This window comes from Microtus ochrogaster, chromosome 7, assembly GCF_000317375.1.
Source record: "Microtus ochrogaster isolate Prairie Vole_2 chromosome 7, MicOch1.0, whole genome shotgun sequence".
Classification (NCBI taxonomy): Eukaryota; Metazoa; Chordata; class Mammalia; order Rodentia; family Cricetidae; genus Microtus; species Microtus ochrogaster.
This window is the reverse complement of record NC_022014.1, coordinates 72704953-72724356: the sequence shown is the minus strand read 5'-3', so window position 1 is coordinate 72724356 and position 19404 is coordinate 72704953. Positions and strand designations below refer to the sequence as shown.

At 46.6% G+C, this 19404-nt stretch overlaps 1 protein-coding gene across 1 annotated transcript in view; it reads left to right on the top strand.

The window, feature by feature from the left end:
- The first annotated feature begins 12693 nt into the window (after nt 1–12693).
- Wipi1 (WD repeat domain, phosphoinositide interacting 1) overlaps nt 12694–19404 on the top strand; it is a 40265-nt gene continuing 33554 nt past the window's right edge. The window contains exon 1 of the mRNA XM_005350657.3: nt 12694–12868. Coding sequence (XP_005350714.1) covers nt 12789–12868 — 80 coding nt within the window. The 5' untranslated portion in view covers nt 12694–12788. The remainder of the gene's footprint in view (nt 12869–19404) is intronic.

The following is a 19404-nucleotide window of genomic DNA, read 5'->3' as shown; positions in this document are numbered from 1 at the left end:
GTGAGCACCAGGTACAGCGAGAAACCTTGCCTGGGAAAATACGGTAGTGGGGATGGAGAGGTGGCTCAGTGGTTGAGAGCATGCCCTGCTCTTGAAGAGGATCTGAGCTGGAATCCTAGCACCCATGTTGGGCGCTCACAACTGCCTGTAACTCTAGCTCTAGGAGATCTGATGCCCTCTTCTGGACTCCAGTCACCTGAACTTGCCTGCACAAACCCACATCACACACACATAATTTTAATTTTAAATAACTGAGGTTAATCTTTTGAAAAACATAAGGTGTAGAAGTAATTGAGGAAGACATCTGATGTTAGCTTCTGGTCTCCACACGCACGCACACACACACGCATGAACACACACACACACATGCAAGCATGCATCTATGCACATGTGCACACACATGCACAATGGAAAGATTGGATCACCGGGCGATGGTGGCGCACGCCTTTAATCCCAGCACTTGAGAGGCAGAGGCAGGCAGATCTCTGTGAGTTCGAGACCAGCCTGGTCTACAAGAGCTAGTTCCAGGACAGGCTCCAAAGCTACAGAGAAACCCTATCTCAGAAAACCAAACACACACACAAACACATATGGTCGTTTAATTTAAAGAACTTTTTAAAATCTAGAATAGGAAAACCATAAGTCAAAGCAGAAATCCTCTGCTTTTGGGGGGCTGAGGAGGAAGGCTGGGAACTGAGGCTTAATGGTTATGGGCCTTCTTCCTTTTCTCAAACATTTGATAATTACTTTTGTACATGATAAGGCGGGGATGTGCATGTGCCGTGCATCCATGTGGAGGTCAAAGGACAATTTGCAGGAGCTGGTTCCCTCCTTCCACTGTGTGGGTCTCAGAAATGAAACTCGGGTGAGTCCTCAGGCTTGGTGGCAAGTGCTCACCACCTGCTGAGCCACCTCACTAGCCCTGGATTTTCTTCTGAGGGATATGATTTTTTGTTTGCTTCTCCATGTGGGACTTGAACCCAGGGCCTGTGCATGTTAGGCAAGTGCTCTACCAGTGAACTACAATTTTCCCAGCTCTTTTGAGGAATGTGTTTAGGAACTGGAAGTGCACAAAACGCCAGAAGGCTCTTCATGTAAACAGATAACTTAATGCAAACTTCACCTCGGCTTAAAAAAAAATCATTCGATGTGATTCCTCTATGTTAACATAAGCTAGAAGAAAACATATGCAATTGCTTCAATAAAAGCGAGACTATCCAGGAAAGAAATCTCTAGTGTTGTCACAGGGGACACCAGTAGGTGGCAGTAACAAGGCCCTGCCGCACAGCCTCTGCCTACTTCTGCGATTCTGGTGGAAGTAGCCTCAACAGACAGAGGCCCTGCACGCATAAGCCATTTGCAGGAACTTCCTTCCAATAACCACTGGGAAAGGCTATTAAGGGGAACGGCGTGACCTACGAATGGCAGGGGCAAGGGTCAGTGATAGTTGGATAACCCCACTGCCATGGAGAAGCCAGCGAGGACCCACTCTGTGCTGGCTCAGTCGAGCAGGTGTGTCCTAAGGATGAGCTCAGGTCTCCCACCCAGTCTGGTGCATCAAGCTCCCTCCTCGCTTTCTCTGCCATCCTTTCCTTCTGCAGCTAGAGCCGATCTGATCTCCCTCTGATCCAGGAAAAGTCCTGGCTTCAGGGGTGGGGGGCGAGGCTTTGATTAGTTCTTGGCCCAAGTCAAGAGGTAAGAGAAAAATGCAAGCTGGTAAGGGACAAGACAGGCATGGAGCTACTCATAAAAACAGCCTATACTTTAAAATCTTAAAATGTCTGCCAATATAGTCTTCACTCTTTTTGTACCTAATATAATTTTCTAGCTGGCACACAATACTTTTTAAGTGGGAAGTAGCATCGCAACTAAGTCACAAGATTTTTATAGCAAGGAGGAATTATTTCATCCAGTTTTTCTTACGCTTTGGTGTGCGGGATACTGGGCTCGGCTGACTTTATTAAATTACATCTATAAAACACATCCCCCCCCCCCCGCTGCCCGCCCCGCAAAAAGACCCCCAGGGCATCTTGAGGCATCACAGTAAGAGACTGTGGAAAGGGTGCTCATTGCCAGGTTCATGTTAAATGATTCCAGCTGCGAAGGGTGGAGAGAACTGGAATCAGGTCAGGACAGAATGCGTCCAGAAGCAGGTGGTTTAAAAGTTGGAGTCTCAGAATCAGGAATGGGGAGAAACTTGGGTCTGGGAGGAGCATTGATACAAAGGAGTGATTCATGCGATGTCACTGCACAGCTGCAGCTCAGCCTTGGGTTATGCGCCGCCCTGGCCAGCTGCCTGCACTCTTGCTGGCCTTGCAGGTGACTGTCAAGGTCACTTCCGTCAGTTTGTCAGGGGTTTTCACTTCTCAGATCTCGTGTGAAGTTGAACAGTTTTCCTTGGGGGAAGGGGGGGGGGTAAACAAAACTAAGAAACAAACAAAACAAAAAATCTGTCTTTTAATAAGCCTGGGAAGTGCTTTTAAACAATGTTAAATAATAGGGCCGAAGAGACGGCTAGGTAGGTAAAGGGACATGCCACTAAGGCTGGCAACAGACTTCAATCCTAGGACTCCCATGGGAGGAAGGAGAGAGCTGTCTCTTTCAAGTTGTCATCTGACCTCCATATGTGTGCCGTGGTGCGAATGCACACACACACACACACACACACACACACACACACACACACACACACACCTATAATAATATAATAGACCAAAAACTTAATGTTAAATAGTTTATGTAATACAGGACTCTCTGTAGCTTTCAAAGGGCTGAAGTGAATTGTAACTTTCCCTAGATTCCTTCCGTTTCTTTTCAACACTGTTAGTACAAAACGAAAGGGCTGGGTGTAGCTCAGGTGGTGGAGTGCTTGCCTGGCACGCACAAAGTCCTGGGTTCGAGCCCCAGTATCTCATATACCAGCATTCAGCGAATGCGCACCTGTGGTCCCAACACTGGGGAGGTGGTAAGCTGGACCATCAGAAGTCAAGGACATCCTAAGCTACATAGCAAGTTCAAGGCCAGTCTGAAACCCTGTCTCAAAGATTAAAACATAACAAACAATAAAACAAGTGAAAACATGAGAGGTTTCTCATCCCCCACCAAACCCTCATCATCACCCGAGAGCTATCCAATCTCTTTTCTTACCTTTCCACCCCTCCCCTCCCCACCCCAGACACCAAGTCCCTTTTCTCTCCTGTGAGCACTTTGACCCCAGATGCCTCCCATAACTGCATCTGCTGTATCCTCTTCCCCCTCAGGATCAAATGGAACTTTCCAGCCAAGCCTCCTCACTCCCTTCTACCGGACCCTGTTCCTAACAATCCCCAACACCCTTTCCCTATTTTCTCTCTTTAGTGCTGACCAGCATCTAAGACAGCACCTATTCTATTACCCTGTTCATTGTCTGTCTGATCATGCAGGCAGGGAGATTTTTATTTTATTTTCTGCAGTGCTTTATCCCTAGGACCTGAAACAATGGCTGATGTATAAAGAACACTTAATAAAAGCCGAGTGCATGACTGACTGCGCAGACATCTTCCAAACTTCTCGTCCTAGGAGAAGTGATCCTGTTTCCCACCGACAAACGGGAAAGAGATTTTAGAAGAGCAAGAAGGAGTCTCTTTTTGCAGGACTTTGAGACCAGTCATGGGTTCTTATTCAATCTGGTCTCACTCGCCAGGCCCACTCCATCAACCTGAAACGAAATGTGTCGTATCGCTAGATGGCGCTGTTCGCCAAGAATCCCAGGATTCCTAGTCGCCTCCTCCACCCAACCAGTGACATCGCGGAATGGCAACCTGAGAGGAAAACTTTCTCAAGAATAAGACGAGCCCTGGTTTCTTTTGTTTTGTTGTTGTATTTTTGTTGAGACGGTGCTTCATTTAGTCTAGACTAACCTTGAACTGTGTAGCCAAGGATCACCTGAAACCCGTCATCCTCCCGCCTCCACATCCTGAGTACTGAGATTACAGTATATGCTGCCATTAGCTTTAACGGTGCTGGGGATTAGAGCCAGGAAGTCATGCATCTCAGTTAGGCTTTCTACCAACGGAGACATATCCCCAACTCCCAAATCTAATTTCTTTAATACCACTTAAGAGCTATCCCAGGCTCACCCAGAAGCCCAGGTTAACCTATGGCCTAGGAACAAATGATGTTTTAAAAATCTCTCTCTGCTAGTGCCCTTAGCAACTGTAAAACTTCAATCCCTATTAGAAAGCTGTGTCTCAGGCTGGAGAGATGGCCCAGTGCTTAAGAGCAGAGGACCCAGGTTCAACTGCACAGCAGTTCACAACTGCCAGTAACTCTAGTTCCAGAGGTTCTGACACCCTCACACCAATGCACATGTAATATAGTTAAATAAATTATAAGAAAAGAAGGAAGGAAGGAAGGAAGGAAGGAAGGAAGGAAGGAAGGAAGGAAGGAAACAAGCAAGCTGCATCTCTTTGAAGTTTCCTACTTGGCTTGGCTTATGGAATCCTGACTTTTCCTCTCCATCTCTTGCCTCCTATCCCAGTGTAGATGAAGCACATGTTAAGTAAGATACTAATTGTATCTCTAACCTTAAGCCCAAATGTTGGGGTTGCAGGTGTGCACCACTGTGCCCAGTTTTGTGATGTTCTGGGGTCTGAAGTCAGGGGTTCAGCTAGACCAGCCCCCTACCAAGTGAGCTACATCCCCAGCCTCTTTTTGTTCCTATCTTTCTTTGTGACAGTTTCGCATAGCTGACCTCAAACGTTCTGTGTAGTGGGCCTTGTGCTTCTGATCCACTTGCCTCCACCTCCCCTGTGTGCTGGAATTACAGGCACACAGCACCATACCTGGTTCTACTGTGTGCATGTGTGCACACAATATGTGTGCATGCCTGTGTGTGTGCATGTGTATGAAGACCAGAGGTCAACCTCAGCTGTCATTCCTCAGGTACTGTCCATCTTGGTTATTCAGACAGGGTCTCTCCCTGGCCCGGAATTTGCTAAGCTGGTTAAGCTGGCAGGCCAGAGAGCCCCCAAGGGATCCAGCTGTCTCTGTGCACCCAGTGCGGAGGTGTGCTCCCACCGTCACACCAGGCTTTTTGATGTAAGTTCTGAGGCTCAAGCTCTTAGGCTTGTAAGACAAGTTCACCATCTGAGCTATCTCGCCAACCCTGCTCCATACTCTTTAAGAAGAAATATTCAAGTCGAAGAATGTCAGAGTACATGCTGGCATTTCTTCCTGTCCCTTCATTTTAAGAAATACAACATTTGGGGCTGGAGACAGGGCTCAGAGGTTAAGAGCCCTGACTGCTCTTCCAGAGGTCCTGAGTTCAATTCCTAGCAACCACATGGTGGCACACAGCCATTTATAATGAGATCTGGTGCCCTCTTCTGGCCGGCAGGCAGACATGGAAGGAATGTTGTATACATAATAAATAATAAATAAATAAATCTCTTTTTTTAAAAAAAGAAATACAGGGACTGGAGAGATGGCTTAGTGGTTGAGAGCACTGGCTGTTCTTCTAGAGGTCCTGAGTTCAATTCCCAGCAACCATTCACAGCCATCTGTAATGAGATCTGGTGCCCTCTTCTGGCCTGCAGGCATACACACAGACAGAACATTGTAGACATAATAAATAAATAAATAAATAAATAAATAAATAAAAAAGAAATACAACATTTATATGAGCTGGTTGGTAGTGAGTCCGTGGGCTTGTGCCACACACACACACACACACACACACACACACACACACACACACACAGAGGTCAGAAGACGAGCTGCTGAAGTCTGTTCTCTCCTTCCACTCTTGTGTGGGTCTTGGGGATCAAAAGTGCCTTTGCCCTCAGAAGCACCTCATGGACTTCCTTGTCCTTTCACAGTTTACAGACAAACCCAGAGAAGGGGGCAGCAAGACAGAAGGCAGTAAAAGGCACTTGTCGTGCAAACCTCGTGACTTATGTTCTAGCCCCAGAAGCCACGTGAAGATGGAAGGAGAAAACCAATTTCACAGAGTTATCATCTGACCACCACGTGGTGCTGGGGCATCCATATGCCCTCCCAACACACACACACACACACACACACACACACACACACACACACACCAAATAGAATTTATAAATAAAAAGATAAGAAAAATAAATCCAGGAGGAATGGTTTATGGTTCATTTGATGTATGTTCCATCCATGCCTACCGTGCTACCTCACACAGAGACCTATAATGAAAAACCAGAAAAGCCCAGCTGTGCTTTTTGCTCAACCATTCCAAATGCTTCCTGTTTGCAATTCACAATAAATTATCTCCTTTCCCAGAAGTCGCTGGGCAGCCAGCCCCTCCCTCCTGCTCAGGAAGGTCAGGCTGACTCCTTCAACTCTCTCACCGTGGAGATACCCAACCCGACCTTCTTCCTCCTCTCACCTGGTCTCCACAGTCTGAACCCCTTCCATCTTTGCCTCTCTGCCCGAGTCTCCCCGAGACTGGCCCACTGGGGTTCAAGTTTCTCAGGCTACCTTCTGCTTATTAGAACACAGCAAGAGGGGAAAAGGGGGAAATTTCCCGTGACTCGGTTTTATAAAAATAGAATGGATTTTATAGAAAGAAGACAGGAGAACCATTTGTTCACCTAGTAGTTACTCTAATTATAGACAGCTGTGTGGCACGGCCAACCATATTGAGTGGCAGGAGGGTTGCGTCAGACAGGATGTCTGTCTCGTTTCCAACTTCCCTGCTAATGCCCCATGCAGACCCTAATCCGCATCTTAAAATTAAAGCCTGCTCGTTATCCAGATAGGAAGTGTTCCCATTCGGCAAGCTGAGCTCTGCAATCTTGTATTACCAATGACATTTAATTCCCAGAAGCCGGCTTTATTCTCAGGAAACTTGCTGCTTCCCTGGATACAGTGAATCTATTGCTTCTGAGTTGACTTAGAGGAGTTTCGCCTGGAAGAAGAGAATGGGGAACGCTAAGTCCCAGTAAAGTCTTTTTGCATTATTTGATAGCGAACTTATTGCAAGAATGTGGATTAGAAGCTGGGTGTGGTAGTCCCAGCAATTAAGTGGAGACAAGGGGGTCACGAGTTCCGAATCAGCAGCAGGAGTTCAAGACCAGGTTAGGACCCTGGGAACCCGAGTCTGAGAAAAAAACCAAAAAGTATTCTAGTTCTGTTACTATTTGCTGTGATAAATACCATGACCAAAAGCAACTTGGGAAAGTAAAGTTGTTTTGGCTTACACTTCCAGGTCACATTCCACGACTGAAGGGAGCCAAGGTAGGAGCCTGAAGCAGAAACCATGGAAGAACACAGCATACTGTCTTGTTTCCACGCTCATATGCAACTACCACTCTTACATAAGGTGGGTTCACCTCTGTAGGGATGGTACCACCCACAGTGGGCTAGGTCCCCTCCATCAGTTAGACATATAGGCCAAACTGAGGAGGTACTGTTTCAATTGAGGTTCCCTGTTCCCAGGTGTGTCAAGTTGACAACCAAGATTAGCTATCAGAAAAAGAAAAAAGAGAAAGAAAGAAAAGAAGGGGGAGAGAGGGAGGGAGGGAGAAAGAGAGAAGGAAGGAAGGAAGGAAGGAAGGAAGGAAGGAAAGAAGGAGGGAAGGAGAGAGAAACAAAAGAAAGGAAGAAAGAAAGAAGGAGCTGGAGAGCTGGCTCAATGGTTAAGAGCATTGCCTGCTCTTCCAAAGGTCCTGAGTTCAATTCCCAGCAACCACATGGTGGCTCACAACCATCTGTAATAAGGTCTGGTGCCCTCTTCTGGCCTTCAGGCATACATGTAGACAGAATATTGAATATATAATAAATAAATAATTTTAAAAAGAAGAAAGAAGGAAAGAAAGAAAGAAAAAAGAGAGAAAGAAGGGGGAGGATTAGAATGTAACAATTTCCAAATTCAAATCAAGAGTGACCCATGGAACAGAGAACTTGAATTTAAATAAGGAAATCCGGTCTGATAGTCAATACAGTCAGCACCTGTGAATTTATTTATAGCCGTTGCCTTGGCTTTTTATATGAAAGGACTTCTTGAATTATGCTTTAGGGTGGAGTCACTCAAGCAGGCTGCTTACTCACTAATTGGCCCTCCACAAACCACATCCAGACAGATGACGTCCCGAGTGTAGCCAACACGGTGCTTTGGAAAATAAGAATTAGTGAGTTGTCAAGTCGAGGTCTTGGGTGTCTCCTTCACAAACCACCTAAAAGGGCCACTTATTTAATGCCTCGGGTACCGGCCAATCCGGTTCCACCTTCTAGCCGTCCATTTCCATCTGCTGGTCAGTATTCCTGTCTGAATATTCCTGCATCCATTTCAACTGAGTCCTCACAGGACCTGAGACTTTCTCTTGAGCCTCTAGTTTGTTGTGACGCCAGCTGTTTCCGCCTCCTCTCTTTCTCCACAGCCATCTGGGAGTCTGTTTCCAAATCCTGACTTGTTTCTTCACGCTCCTCTGCCTTTCTTATGTAAAATAGAAGGGTTTTATTGAAACTAAACTTGGACGTCTATTAATACACACCCATATGAAACTAGTTTATATACAGCTTCGGGGAGAATGAAGTCGGAGGTGGCAGCCTGGAGACAGCATTGCTGTGAGTGGTGATGACTAGGGACCAGGGACACAGGAGGCAACACGAGACGTGGGCTGCTCACAGAAGGCTGCATCTGTCTGTAGGCCTGCACCTTAGTTAATTCCAGTGACTATCCAACTCTAGGCATACCTCAAGATTGAAACTTACCTGCCCAGAGGTCTGCTTTCTAAACGCAATGCACGAGGCTTCCTTCCAAAGGGGAATTTAGCTCTGGCTTTCCCCCGTGTCTCTGCACTCCCGCTTTACCATGGTCTCCATGCTCTGCTCTTTTTTTCCTTCAAACCCCTCCCCATCAACGAGGAAGACAGTGACCCCGAACATGGGGCTATGGTGAGGTGAGGCGTGGGAAATACAGTATCGTAAACCCGTGTTGCTTAAAATTGAGATATAATTTAACTGATTGCTAATTTTCTACTAGGGAGGTGGATTAGCAGATAGAGCCTAGAAACCTGAGCTTTAGCCCCTGAACACACATAAAGGTAGAAGAAGAGAACCAGACCCACAAAGTTGTCCTCTGTCCACATGTGCACTGGAGCACAATAGTCCCCCACACAACACACACAATAATAAATAGAAATAAAATGAATATGTTTAAAATAATTTTATGTTGAATATTAAAACAATATATACACATATAATTATATACTATATATTATATATATTTAGCTGTAGTTACGTAGGAAGAGGCCCAGCTCCATAGTATAGCATGCCTCCTGGGGATTATAATCTTTTAGAGACTGCCACTCATGCAAACCAGATTGTTGGTCACAGTGCAGAAAAGTTTCAGGATGAGCCTGTATGAAGCAGAATCAGGGTTTATTAACAGACTTTTTGGGTTTTTTTTTTTTTTTTTTTGAGACAGGGTTTCTCTGCAACTTTGGAGCCTATCCTGGAACTCGCTTTTGTAGATCAGGCTGGCCTTGAACTCAGAGATCTGCCTGCCTCTGCCTCCCAAGTGCTGGGATTAAAGATGTGTGCCACCACCGCCCTGCTAGTAAAAGACTTTTTAAGATTTACTTTGTTTTTATTTATGAGAATGTCTGTGGGGTGTGTGTGTGTGTGTGTGTGTGTGTGTGTGTGTGTGTGTGTGTTTTAAGGCTTCCCACAAAAGCTAGTAGAGGGCATCATTATCTCTTGGTGCTAAGTTACAGGCAGTTGTGAGCAAGCTGATGTGGGTGCTGGAACTAAATTCTGGTCCTCTGGAAGGGCAGTGGGTGCCATCCCTCCAGCCTCACTTAAAAAAGTTTTAATTGAAAATATTTCCTCCTTTTTAAAATTTAGTTTTGGATTTTTGAGACAGGGTTTCTCTGTGTTCTTGGCCGTCCTGGGACTCACTTTGTAGACCAGGCTGGCCTGGAACTCACTGTATAGACCAAGCTGGCCTGGAACTCCCTCACTCTGGAATGCAGGAATGAAAGGTATGAGCCACCACTGTCCAGTGAAAATTGGAAATATTTCTATGTAAAAGAAATATTGTCTTTTTGTTGACAGCCTTCACAGCAAATGTCACTGATTGTGCTGGAATCTTTGCTTCTCAGCTCCACAGTGAGGTACCTTGCTTCTCTCCCATGACCCCCCCTAATTTTCCTGTCTTCCCATCCTTGTTTATTGAGTTTAGTGGAATGTGTTAGAATTAACCTACCTGCTTTTCATTTGTTTTCACGGGGGTTGACTATGAGGGGTGCACACACATAGCACAGAGCACACGTGGGGTTGATTATGAGGGGTGCACACACATAGCACGGAGCACACGTGGAGGTCAGAGGATAACCTTGTGGAGTTGGTTCTCCCCCACCTTCATGTGGGTTCTGGGGGTCAAAGTCAGGTCGCCACGCTTGTGCAGCAGGCACCGTTACTCACTGAGCCATCTGACCTGTTTCTTTTTTACTTTTCAAATTATTTCTCGCAGGACTTTTCAGATTATACACGAGCCTTAAGTGTGTGGCCTCCATTTTTTTTTTTCTGTCGCTCAGTGCTGCCTCCAAACATCTCTTGTATTCATCCCAACCTTTCTGCTCTTGGTATCCGCCACATTAGCCTAATCTCATGTTCCATCCTCCAAGAACGTCCTTAGCTCCCTGAAGACTCCAAGGCCTTCTGCTTTGATCTGCACACACTGGCCAGGCTTATCTGCCCAAGACACTGCTTTTATCATGACACACTCCTCGGCTAAGACTAACCCCCTCTCTGCCCCCCAGACAGTCTAACTGTTTGGTAACAAACTGATAAAAGCCCCCCCCCCCTTTAAACCTGACTGGGTACATCATCTAATACTCCCAGGAACCTAGCATCTAGACTGCCACGCTCTTGGTTCTTTCAACCAAACTGAAAGGGAAGCAGCACTTGACAGAGCTGAGAAGGAGATGCAGCTGGGACCTGAAGGCTGCAAAGGTGCTAAGGAAGGTCAGACATCCAAAACGTGCGGTTTTTACACTTGAGTTCCTTTATACAGTGCCTCACAGTTGGCCCTAGAGCCATCACCAGGGTGGATCTGTCAGTCGACAGAACAACTGACTTGAGAAAATAGTTCTATTTTTATTTTGGAAAATAAAAAACTGGAGAAGCAACCAGAGAAGCTTATGTGAAACAGGCTCCCCTTGCTCATCCATTCTAAGTCTAAAATTCAAATATCAGTACGCGATGTGTACAATTTTGTCATAAACTATGGAAAATTGGCTGAGCATGGGAGCACACATCTATAATCCCAGCACCTGGCAGGCCAAAGAAGAAAGAGCAATCATCATGTGCTTGTTGAGAGTGTAGACTACAGCCTGAGACCCTGTCTCAAAAAATTAAAAAAAAAAATAGGGTGACTGACAATGAACTGATTTGCTGCAATCTAAAGAGCTGTGACATCATCATCATCATCATAATAATATTTCAGGGGCTGGAATGATGACTCGGCACTGAAAAGCTATTGATGTTCTAGCTGATGGCTGGAACTCAGTTTCCCAGAACCCACTTCGGGCATCTCACAACCAACTGTAAGCAAGTGTTTAGCCAAATACTCAAATGTTTAGCTTGGGAAGCAAATCTCATGTGTCAGAATGCATCTCAAATTGCATGAGCTTCTGCAGTACTGTCTTTAAGACCGTACCCCTTTCACACACTCTTCTAGTTTCTTTCATGTCTACAAATCGCATGCTTTGCCAAATACTGTTGGGCAAAGTTGTTTCGCACACAAGTCTTGAAAGAAGACCAAGTTACACGCCACTACATATTGTCGCGTTTAGATGCGTTGTCTAGCAAGTGCTTCAAATGCTTCTTCCGTCAATCGGGTGTGAATGCATCCTCCCAGCAAGATTCCATAAGAACGACGTGATGTCATGTTAATGCAATGCTTGGGATGAGCAAGAGCTCTTTCTCAACTGTAGGGCTGTGGGTGGCTTCTTATCAGCCTGACCACAGCAGCCCTTTCGGGGAATTTCTCTCCAAGAAGCTAAAGGACTCTCCAAAAGGGCGGGGCTTTGATGCATACTGATTTCAACTACTTTCAGTAAGCTTAACGGGCTGGAACCCTGGACCGGCTTGGGGAAGCAGGCGTCGTCCCGCCTCCTCGGCGTCGTCCCCGACGCTCTAGCAGCTCTGAAGCCCGCAGCTCCACTCCTCCTCCCCAACCCTGGACGCTCTGGCAATGAAAACACCACCACGTGGCCTGCCGCCTTGGCCTCACTCACCTTCGACCAATAGCAAGTGGTGTCTACGAATCGGAGGCGGGTCTTAAGCAACGGTTCCGCCCACTAACATCACTGATTGGTCAAAGAGTTGGTGGCCAATCGTGACTGGCTGAGGAGACCCTGTCCTGGTCTGTCAGCGGCGCGGTTCCCGAGATAAGAGGCGGGGTGAGTCCAGGGGCTGGCTGTTGAAGGGGCGGGGCTAGAGGCGGGCCGAACTAAGTGGAAGTGGATCGGGCCGGGACCTGGTTGGCTCTGGGCAGGGCTCGAGCTGCAAGGGGGCGGGGCTAGACGAAGGGGCGGAGCTACGTTTGATTCGGGCGGGGTCAGAGCCCGGCTGGTCCAGGATGAAGCCGCAGCTCTGAGGGGAAGGGTCTGGAGGGGGCGGAGTTAAAGGGCTCTGAGTGGGCGGGGCCTGCCTGGGGGCGAGGCCGGGGCGGGACCCAGGCGGCAAGCCGGCCGACGGAGCCGGCGCGGGCGGGCTGCTGAGGTGGCTGTCCCCCGCTCCAAGCTGCGGCTTCCCGGGTCGAGCCCCCAATGGAGGCCGAAGCCGCAGATGCCCCTCCGGGTCGAGTGGAGGCGGCTCTCAGCTGCTTCTCTTTCAACCAAGACTGCACGTAAGCCAAGGCGCCAGCCCCCTGGCCGGGGAAGTGGGGGACAGAATGTCGCCACCAAAGGGTGTTGTCCTGTAACGCAACTGGTGGCTAGCCAAGGCCGGCGCGCGGACGGTACCTCGGAGGGGTAGCCAGCGCCAGCGGGGTTGGTTAGCGGTGGGGGTTGAACCCACCCAGACGACCCCTCCCTCCGCTGCCAGCGCCTGCCAGAAGGGGCTGGCCAGGGTGACCCGAAGAAGTCAGCAAGGAGTAGGGTGGAGGGGGCCTTGAATGTGGGGGACCTGGCGTGGGCCACCTAGTGACCGAAACGGAGATCTGGGACCCAAAACAAAGGCGATGGGAGGGGGGGAAGGTGCAACTTGACTGGAGAGGATGCTGGTTGGGAAGATGAGGAAAACTTTACCATTTGTCCTTGAGTATCTCAACGTGGCATTTGGGCAGGGCCTCCGACAAAGAAGCAGCCTATCCCTGTGGCCAGGCCAGCCCGAGGAACGGGGCATTTTGGCTGGTCGCTTTGGCTGTAGGAAGCTTTTCTTTATTTCCCTGTGTTTTTTTTTTCGCCGTCCACCCAGTCGCACGAATCTCCTCCGGGAAGCTCGGGAGCCCTTTCTCAGTCCCAGACAGCTTCCCATCCCGGAAGGAGGCGCTCCACCCTGTTGCCTTTAAGTGGATTTTTAATGTTTCACTTTGATGGTCACCATTTGGACTTTGGTCCACGAACAAGGAATTGCTCTCCTGTGTTCTAGGCTTATGTAGGATTAGATCTTAGAATCTAAACAGAAGCACACTTCTGTTTCCTTCCCTGTTTTCATGGAAGCCAGCCTGAGGACCATATGGAATAATCTCTTTGGAATGTGGAGCCCTGAAGCATCAGACAGCCAGGGCCGGGATGACTACTTCCCAGTGCCCCACTTCCGGCTGTACCAGTTTCTGCCTTGTTTCTTGTTTGGAGTCAGCTTCAGGCTTGGGCTTTGGCTGCCGGTGGCTGTGCTGTGCTAATATTGAACGCTCAGTGGTGTAATTAAGGCCATAAGCAGTCCTGGTTTCCATTCCCTTTGTGTTTCTGTCTGAAAACCTCTGCTTTGAACAATATGTCTTTGTTTGAAAAATCTGTGTGTGTAATCTTGTTATCGAGTAACTCAACAGTTTGGTTGGATGAGTGACTCTCAGGCTGCCTCTGACCGCAACCCACAATAAAAAGTACATATTACAACATCTCCCAATAGCCATAGACGTGTAATAATATTCATAAACTATTAAGCCTGGTGCACTCTGGGCATTTTCTTGGTATTTTGTTCTCGTTCTGTTTTGAGGCATCTCACAAAATCCAGATGGCCTTGAACTCCTTAGTAGTAGAGGTTTCAAATTGTGGTCCTCCTGTCTCCTGCTCTGGAATGCTGAGATTATAGGAAGTGTTGTTATCACCACACAGCCCTTCAGACAGTGCTGGGGATTGAATCCAGGACTTTGTGTGTGCTAGACAAGCCCAACCCTGTTTCGTGTGTGTGTGTGTGTGTGTGTGTGTGTGGTTGTGTGTGTGTGTGTTGTGTTTGTGTGTGGTATGAGGGAATGCAGGGTCTGGAGCATGAGACCCAACATCTCAATCACGCTTAGCAAAGACTCTACCACTGAGCTACAGCATCCAGGCCCTGGAATTTTTATGGGTTTTTTGTTGTTGTTGTTTTTAAAGCTGTTGTAAACCTGTTGAGTTGCTTTGGGTGAGCCTCTCGAGATGGAGACTCAAATGCATGCTAGAATAGATAAAATTCTGAAGTTTTGTAAGAAACTTTTGCAAGAGTGTTGTCTGTTGTAATGCTGGGCAGCGTTTTCCTTCCTAATTGAACCTAGGTAAAAGAGGGGAGTTAGTTCACTTACAATAGTAAATCAGACAACTAAATTACACTTCCCGATATCAGTGGATCTGGAAAGCAAATGTTATTTTCTACTCTAGTTATGAATAATACAGAGTAACGGTCGGATAAGAACACTGTTTCTCAAAACTGCTTTGAAAGTTGGTTTCCTAGGTCCCTGCTGCAGCTCTGTTTTCCTGGATGAAGGCTGTGCTGGGCAGCTCTACCTCACCTATAAATAAAGGTCTTGTCACAGTCAGTTGCTCGGAGGCCTGGAGGTTATGAGATGAAAGAAGTCATCTTCCTTGATGGATGCATTTGGAGAATTGGTCTGTCTTTTTCTATCTGTGTGAGCTGAGCTTGACATCTAGTCTTTCTAGAGAAGGTAGATAAAGAGAATTAAATTGTCAGCTACTCATACTTACTGCTTTGAGCTGGGCTAGAAACCTCAGGGGTCTTTTAAAGCTTGTCATCCAGGTTTGTCTCCAACTCCACTTTTATAAGCAGTGATGAGGAATGTGTAGGGGTGCAAACTGGCACAGCCACTTTGGAAATCAGTATGGTGATGTCTCAGAAAATTAGGAAACAATCTACCTCAAGATCCAGCAATACCACTGTTGGGTATATACCCAAAAGATGCTCAATAATGCCACAAGGACATGTGCTCAACTATGTTCATAGCAGCATTGTTTGTCATAGCCAGAACCTGGAAACAACCTAGATGCCTCAGAACTAAAGAATGGATAAAGAAAAAGAAAATGTGGTACGTTTACACAATGGAGTACTACACAGTGGTGAAAAAAATGTCATCTTGAAATTTGCAGGCAAATGGGTGGATCTAGAAAAAAATACATATTGAGTAAGGTAACTGAGACCCAGAAAGATAAATATAATATGATTTCACTCATAATGGCTTTTAGACATAAAGAAAAACCAGCCTACAGGCCACAACCCCAAAGAAACTAGACAACAAAGAAGAGCCTAAGAGACATAGATGGATCTACAGAGGAAGGAGAAAAGACAAGATCTCCTGAGTAAATTGGGAGTATGGGGGTCACTGGAAAGGGTGGAAGGGGAAAGGGGAGGAAGGAGGGGAATGGAGAAAAAAATATATAGTTCAATAAAAACAAAAACTAAAAAAGGACTTATGGATAAAATAAGACATAAATCCGAAGTCCTTGATTTGGAGTCATTTAGGGTCATAGAGCAATCATTTAGAACAAAAGGGTGATCATCGTTACCTTTTCTCACGAACGCAACCCTTCTGAGCCAAGTGTGGCAACTTGTGAGGAATCCTAGATGCTCCTGAGGCAAGAGGAGAAAGATGGAGAAAGATCACTTTAGCCCACAGCCTCAGAGGCAGCGTGAGTAGCAGAGAAAGGCCCCTTCACAAACACAAAATTAAGAAACTCAGTTGTCAGAACTTATGCCTGAAAATTCTGATTTTGAACTTATTTATTATTGTGTGTACACACACACACACACACACACACACGATGTGGGGGAGGCGCATGCGCTCTGGTCACAGTGTGCGTGTGGGGGAGCGCACTGACCAGAGTGTGCATGTGGGGGGAGCGCAGCTATAGTGCAGCTATAGTGTGCGCATGAAGGCGAGAGAACAAGTTTGTGGAGTTAGACCTTCTCCTTCCACCTGGGTCCAGATCGTGTGGCGTACAGTTGAACCACCTCATCAGCCTTTGACTCTTTAAATCGCTAAGTCTTTTGGTTACTTTGTTTCTGCTGTTTGGGCTGGTGCCTGCTTTATTTTGTTTACATAGCTCTGAATGCCTTCCAACTGGACATGGCCTGCCTCTGCCTCCTCTCCCAAGTGCTGGGATTACGCATCTCTTTTAGTTTTGTTTTAGGACTCTACAGTGTCTTTTCTTCCCTTGTGTGCAAGCTTTACACCTTCAGTTTACAACTAAGGGTGTCTACACTTACAAGAAGAAAGTTTAAAAGCAATCATCAGGGCTAAGGATGTCACTAAATCAATAGATGCTTGTCTAGCAAGCATGAAGCTCTGGGCTCCTTCTCTAGCGCATTTCCAAGGCCAGCCTGGGCTACATAAAAACTGCATCAGAAAACAAAACAAAAACCCAAGGTAGTAACTACTCCAGAATATTTTAGAGCTCAGAGATGCTCCTCGCCTACTTTTATAACTGCTGGCATTTGTCTGCAGTGCTGGGTGCCAAACCCCGAGTTTCACTGTACTGCAGCAGCAAGGCAGCTGTCCACAGGACAAGCACAGCTACTCTTCGGGTCGGAGGGCTCATGTGTGCCTCGCTGACAGTTAGATGCTGTTCCTGGATCCTAGGAAAGAACAAATATTGGTGTAGTAAAGGGAATTCTAAAATCACGTGACTTTCTTTTTTTAGGTAGCGAAACAAGAGCCTTGGCATCCAGGCTTCTAAGTTGCTTATTTTAGTATATGCTTCTCCGTGAAGAATGGGCCTCTGCTTGGCATGTATTTGCTTTAAATGAGGAAGTTGGACTGAACCACTGAAAAGCTCATTTCAACCCCAACATTCCATATTCCTAGGGCAGAAGTGCTTGTGGTAATAGCGCTCATCCTGAGAGTGTTCTACTTAAGGTTTTAGTCTCCATCCAGTTTTTGAGAACAAAGTAGGAGAGGGGAGAGGTGATTTCTTTTGTTTTGTGAGACAGGATTTCTCCGTATCTTTGGCTGCCCTGGCACTAGCATCACTGATCAGGCTGGCCTTGAACTCACAGAAATCCACAGGCTTCTGCCCCCTGAGTGCTGGAGTGCTGGGGTTAAAGGCAAGTACCACCATTGCCTAGGGAGAGGTGATTTTTAAGGTCCAGCTAGAGGCAACATATTTGCTTTCTCTTTTTCTTGTTTGAGATAGTCTAGTCACAGCTGACCTTGAACTCACAGAGGTGTGCCTGCCTCTGCCTCCTGAGTGCTGGGAATTTAAGGTGCGTACCACCTCCTGGGGAGAGGTGATTTTTAAATTCCTGCTAGAGGCAACAAATTTGCTTTCTCTTTTCCTTGTTTGAGATAGTCCTGTCACGTGTTCTAGGCTGGCCTTGAATTTACGGTCCTTTTGAGGGCTGGGGTTCCACCTGGTCACTCATTTTGATTCCAACACGCTGCCAAGGATCCCTAGTATCTTAGATAACTTTCCATCTCTGTGATAAACACTGCAGCCAAAAGCAATGTGGGGAGGAAAAGGGCTTGGTTCACCTCATAGCTTTACCTTCCATCATGAAGGCACGTGCAGGCAGTTCAGTGCTTGAGACACGAAAGGAAGCAGAGCCATGGAGAAGCCTGCTTACCAGTTTGCTTCGTACTGAGCCGCTCAGCTTGCTGTTTTAGTCAACCGGGACCACTGTCCAGGCATGGCCCCACCCACAGTGGGATGAGCCTCTCAAATCACTCATTAATCAAGAAAATATCCCACAGACTTACCTACAAACCAGTCTGATAGGGAGGCATTTTCTTGGGCAAGGTTCCCTCTTCCCAGCTTGTTATCAAGTTGAGAAAAAAAATCTAACCAGCACACTTGGGTTTACACCATCCCTTTATTTATGGTTAAAAGTGGAAAATTGGGGCAGGGATGATAGCTGAGTTAGTGAGAGGCAGTAGGTTCAAGCCCCAAAATCGATATAATATTAATAGTAATAATAACACCAATAAATGAATAAAGCAAGCTGGATGAGATAGGACATTACAAATCCCAGCTCTGGGGAGGTGGAGACTGGCAGATCCCTCCCTCAACAGCCAGCCAGCATTGCCTCTCCACTGAGCTCTCTGAAGTGTGGACAGCACACACATACACGCACACACGCACGCACGCATACACGCAGGCCTAAACATACATATACATGAACACACAGACACAAAGTGTAAAAATTAAAAACTTTTTCTTAGCCCACTTTGAAGCAAATAAGTGTTTTTTATTTTATTTACTGGTTATGGTAACAGCTTTATAGGACACAGCATAAAGCAGTTCCCAAATCTAGCTGGAGGTTAGAGAACTTGAATTAAAAAAAAAACAATTAAGCTCTCCAATAGAGTTTCTAAAGTATATATAGTATTTTTCATACTGGTGAAAGGAAGTATTTTTAAGATGTTGTGTATTTATTTTCTATTTTGAACACTTCATTAATTTATTTTGTGTGTATGCGTGTGGCGGGGTGCACTCATGCCACGGCATGTGTGTAAGGTCAGAAGACAGCCGGTGGGAATGTCTCTCCTCCACTATGTGGGGCTTAGCGATGGAGCTCAATTCACCGGGCTTGGTGGCAAGTGCTGGGCCATCTCCATCCCCTGGTGCCTATTTCTTCAATTAAAGCAGAAATAACTTCCTTTTTTAAGGGCAGAAAAAAAATAAAGTGGTGCCGGAGAGATGGCTCTGTTGGTAAAAATGTTCCCCATGCCACAGCGAGGGGCCTGAGTTTGAGTTTAGGCACCCACCTCAAAAGCCAGGCATGGGGACTCAAATCGTACCATAGTGGACAGAGAGACAAGAGGATCTCTAGGGTTCACTACAGCCAGCTTAGTCCAATCAGGGAGTATCAGGTTTGGAAAGAGACTCCTCCAATCATAAAACTATAAGGTGGATATAAATTGAGAAAGACCCTGAGGTTTGTCTCTAGCCTCCACATATGTGTACCTGCACACATACATGCGTGTGCGTGAGCACGCGCGCTCATATGCGCATGCAC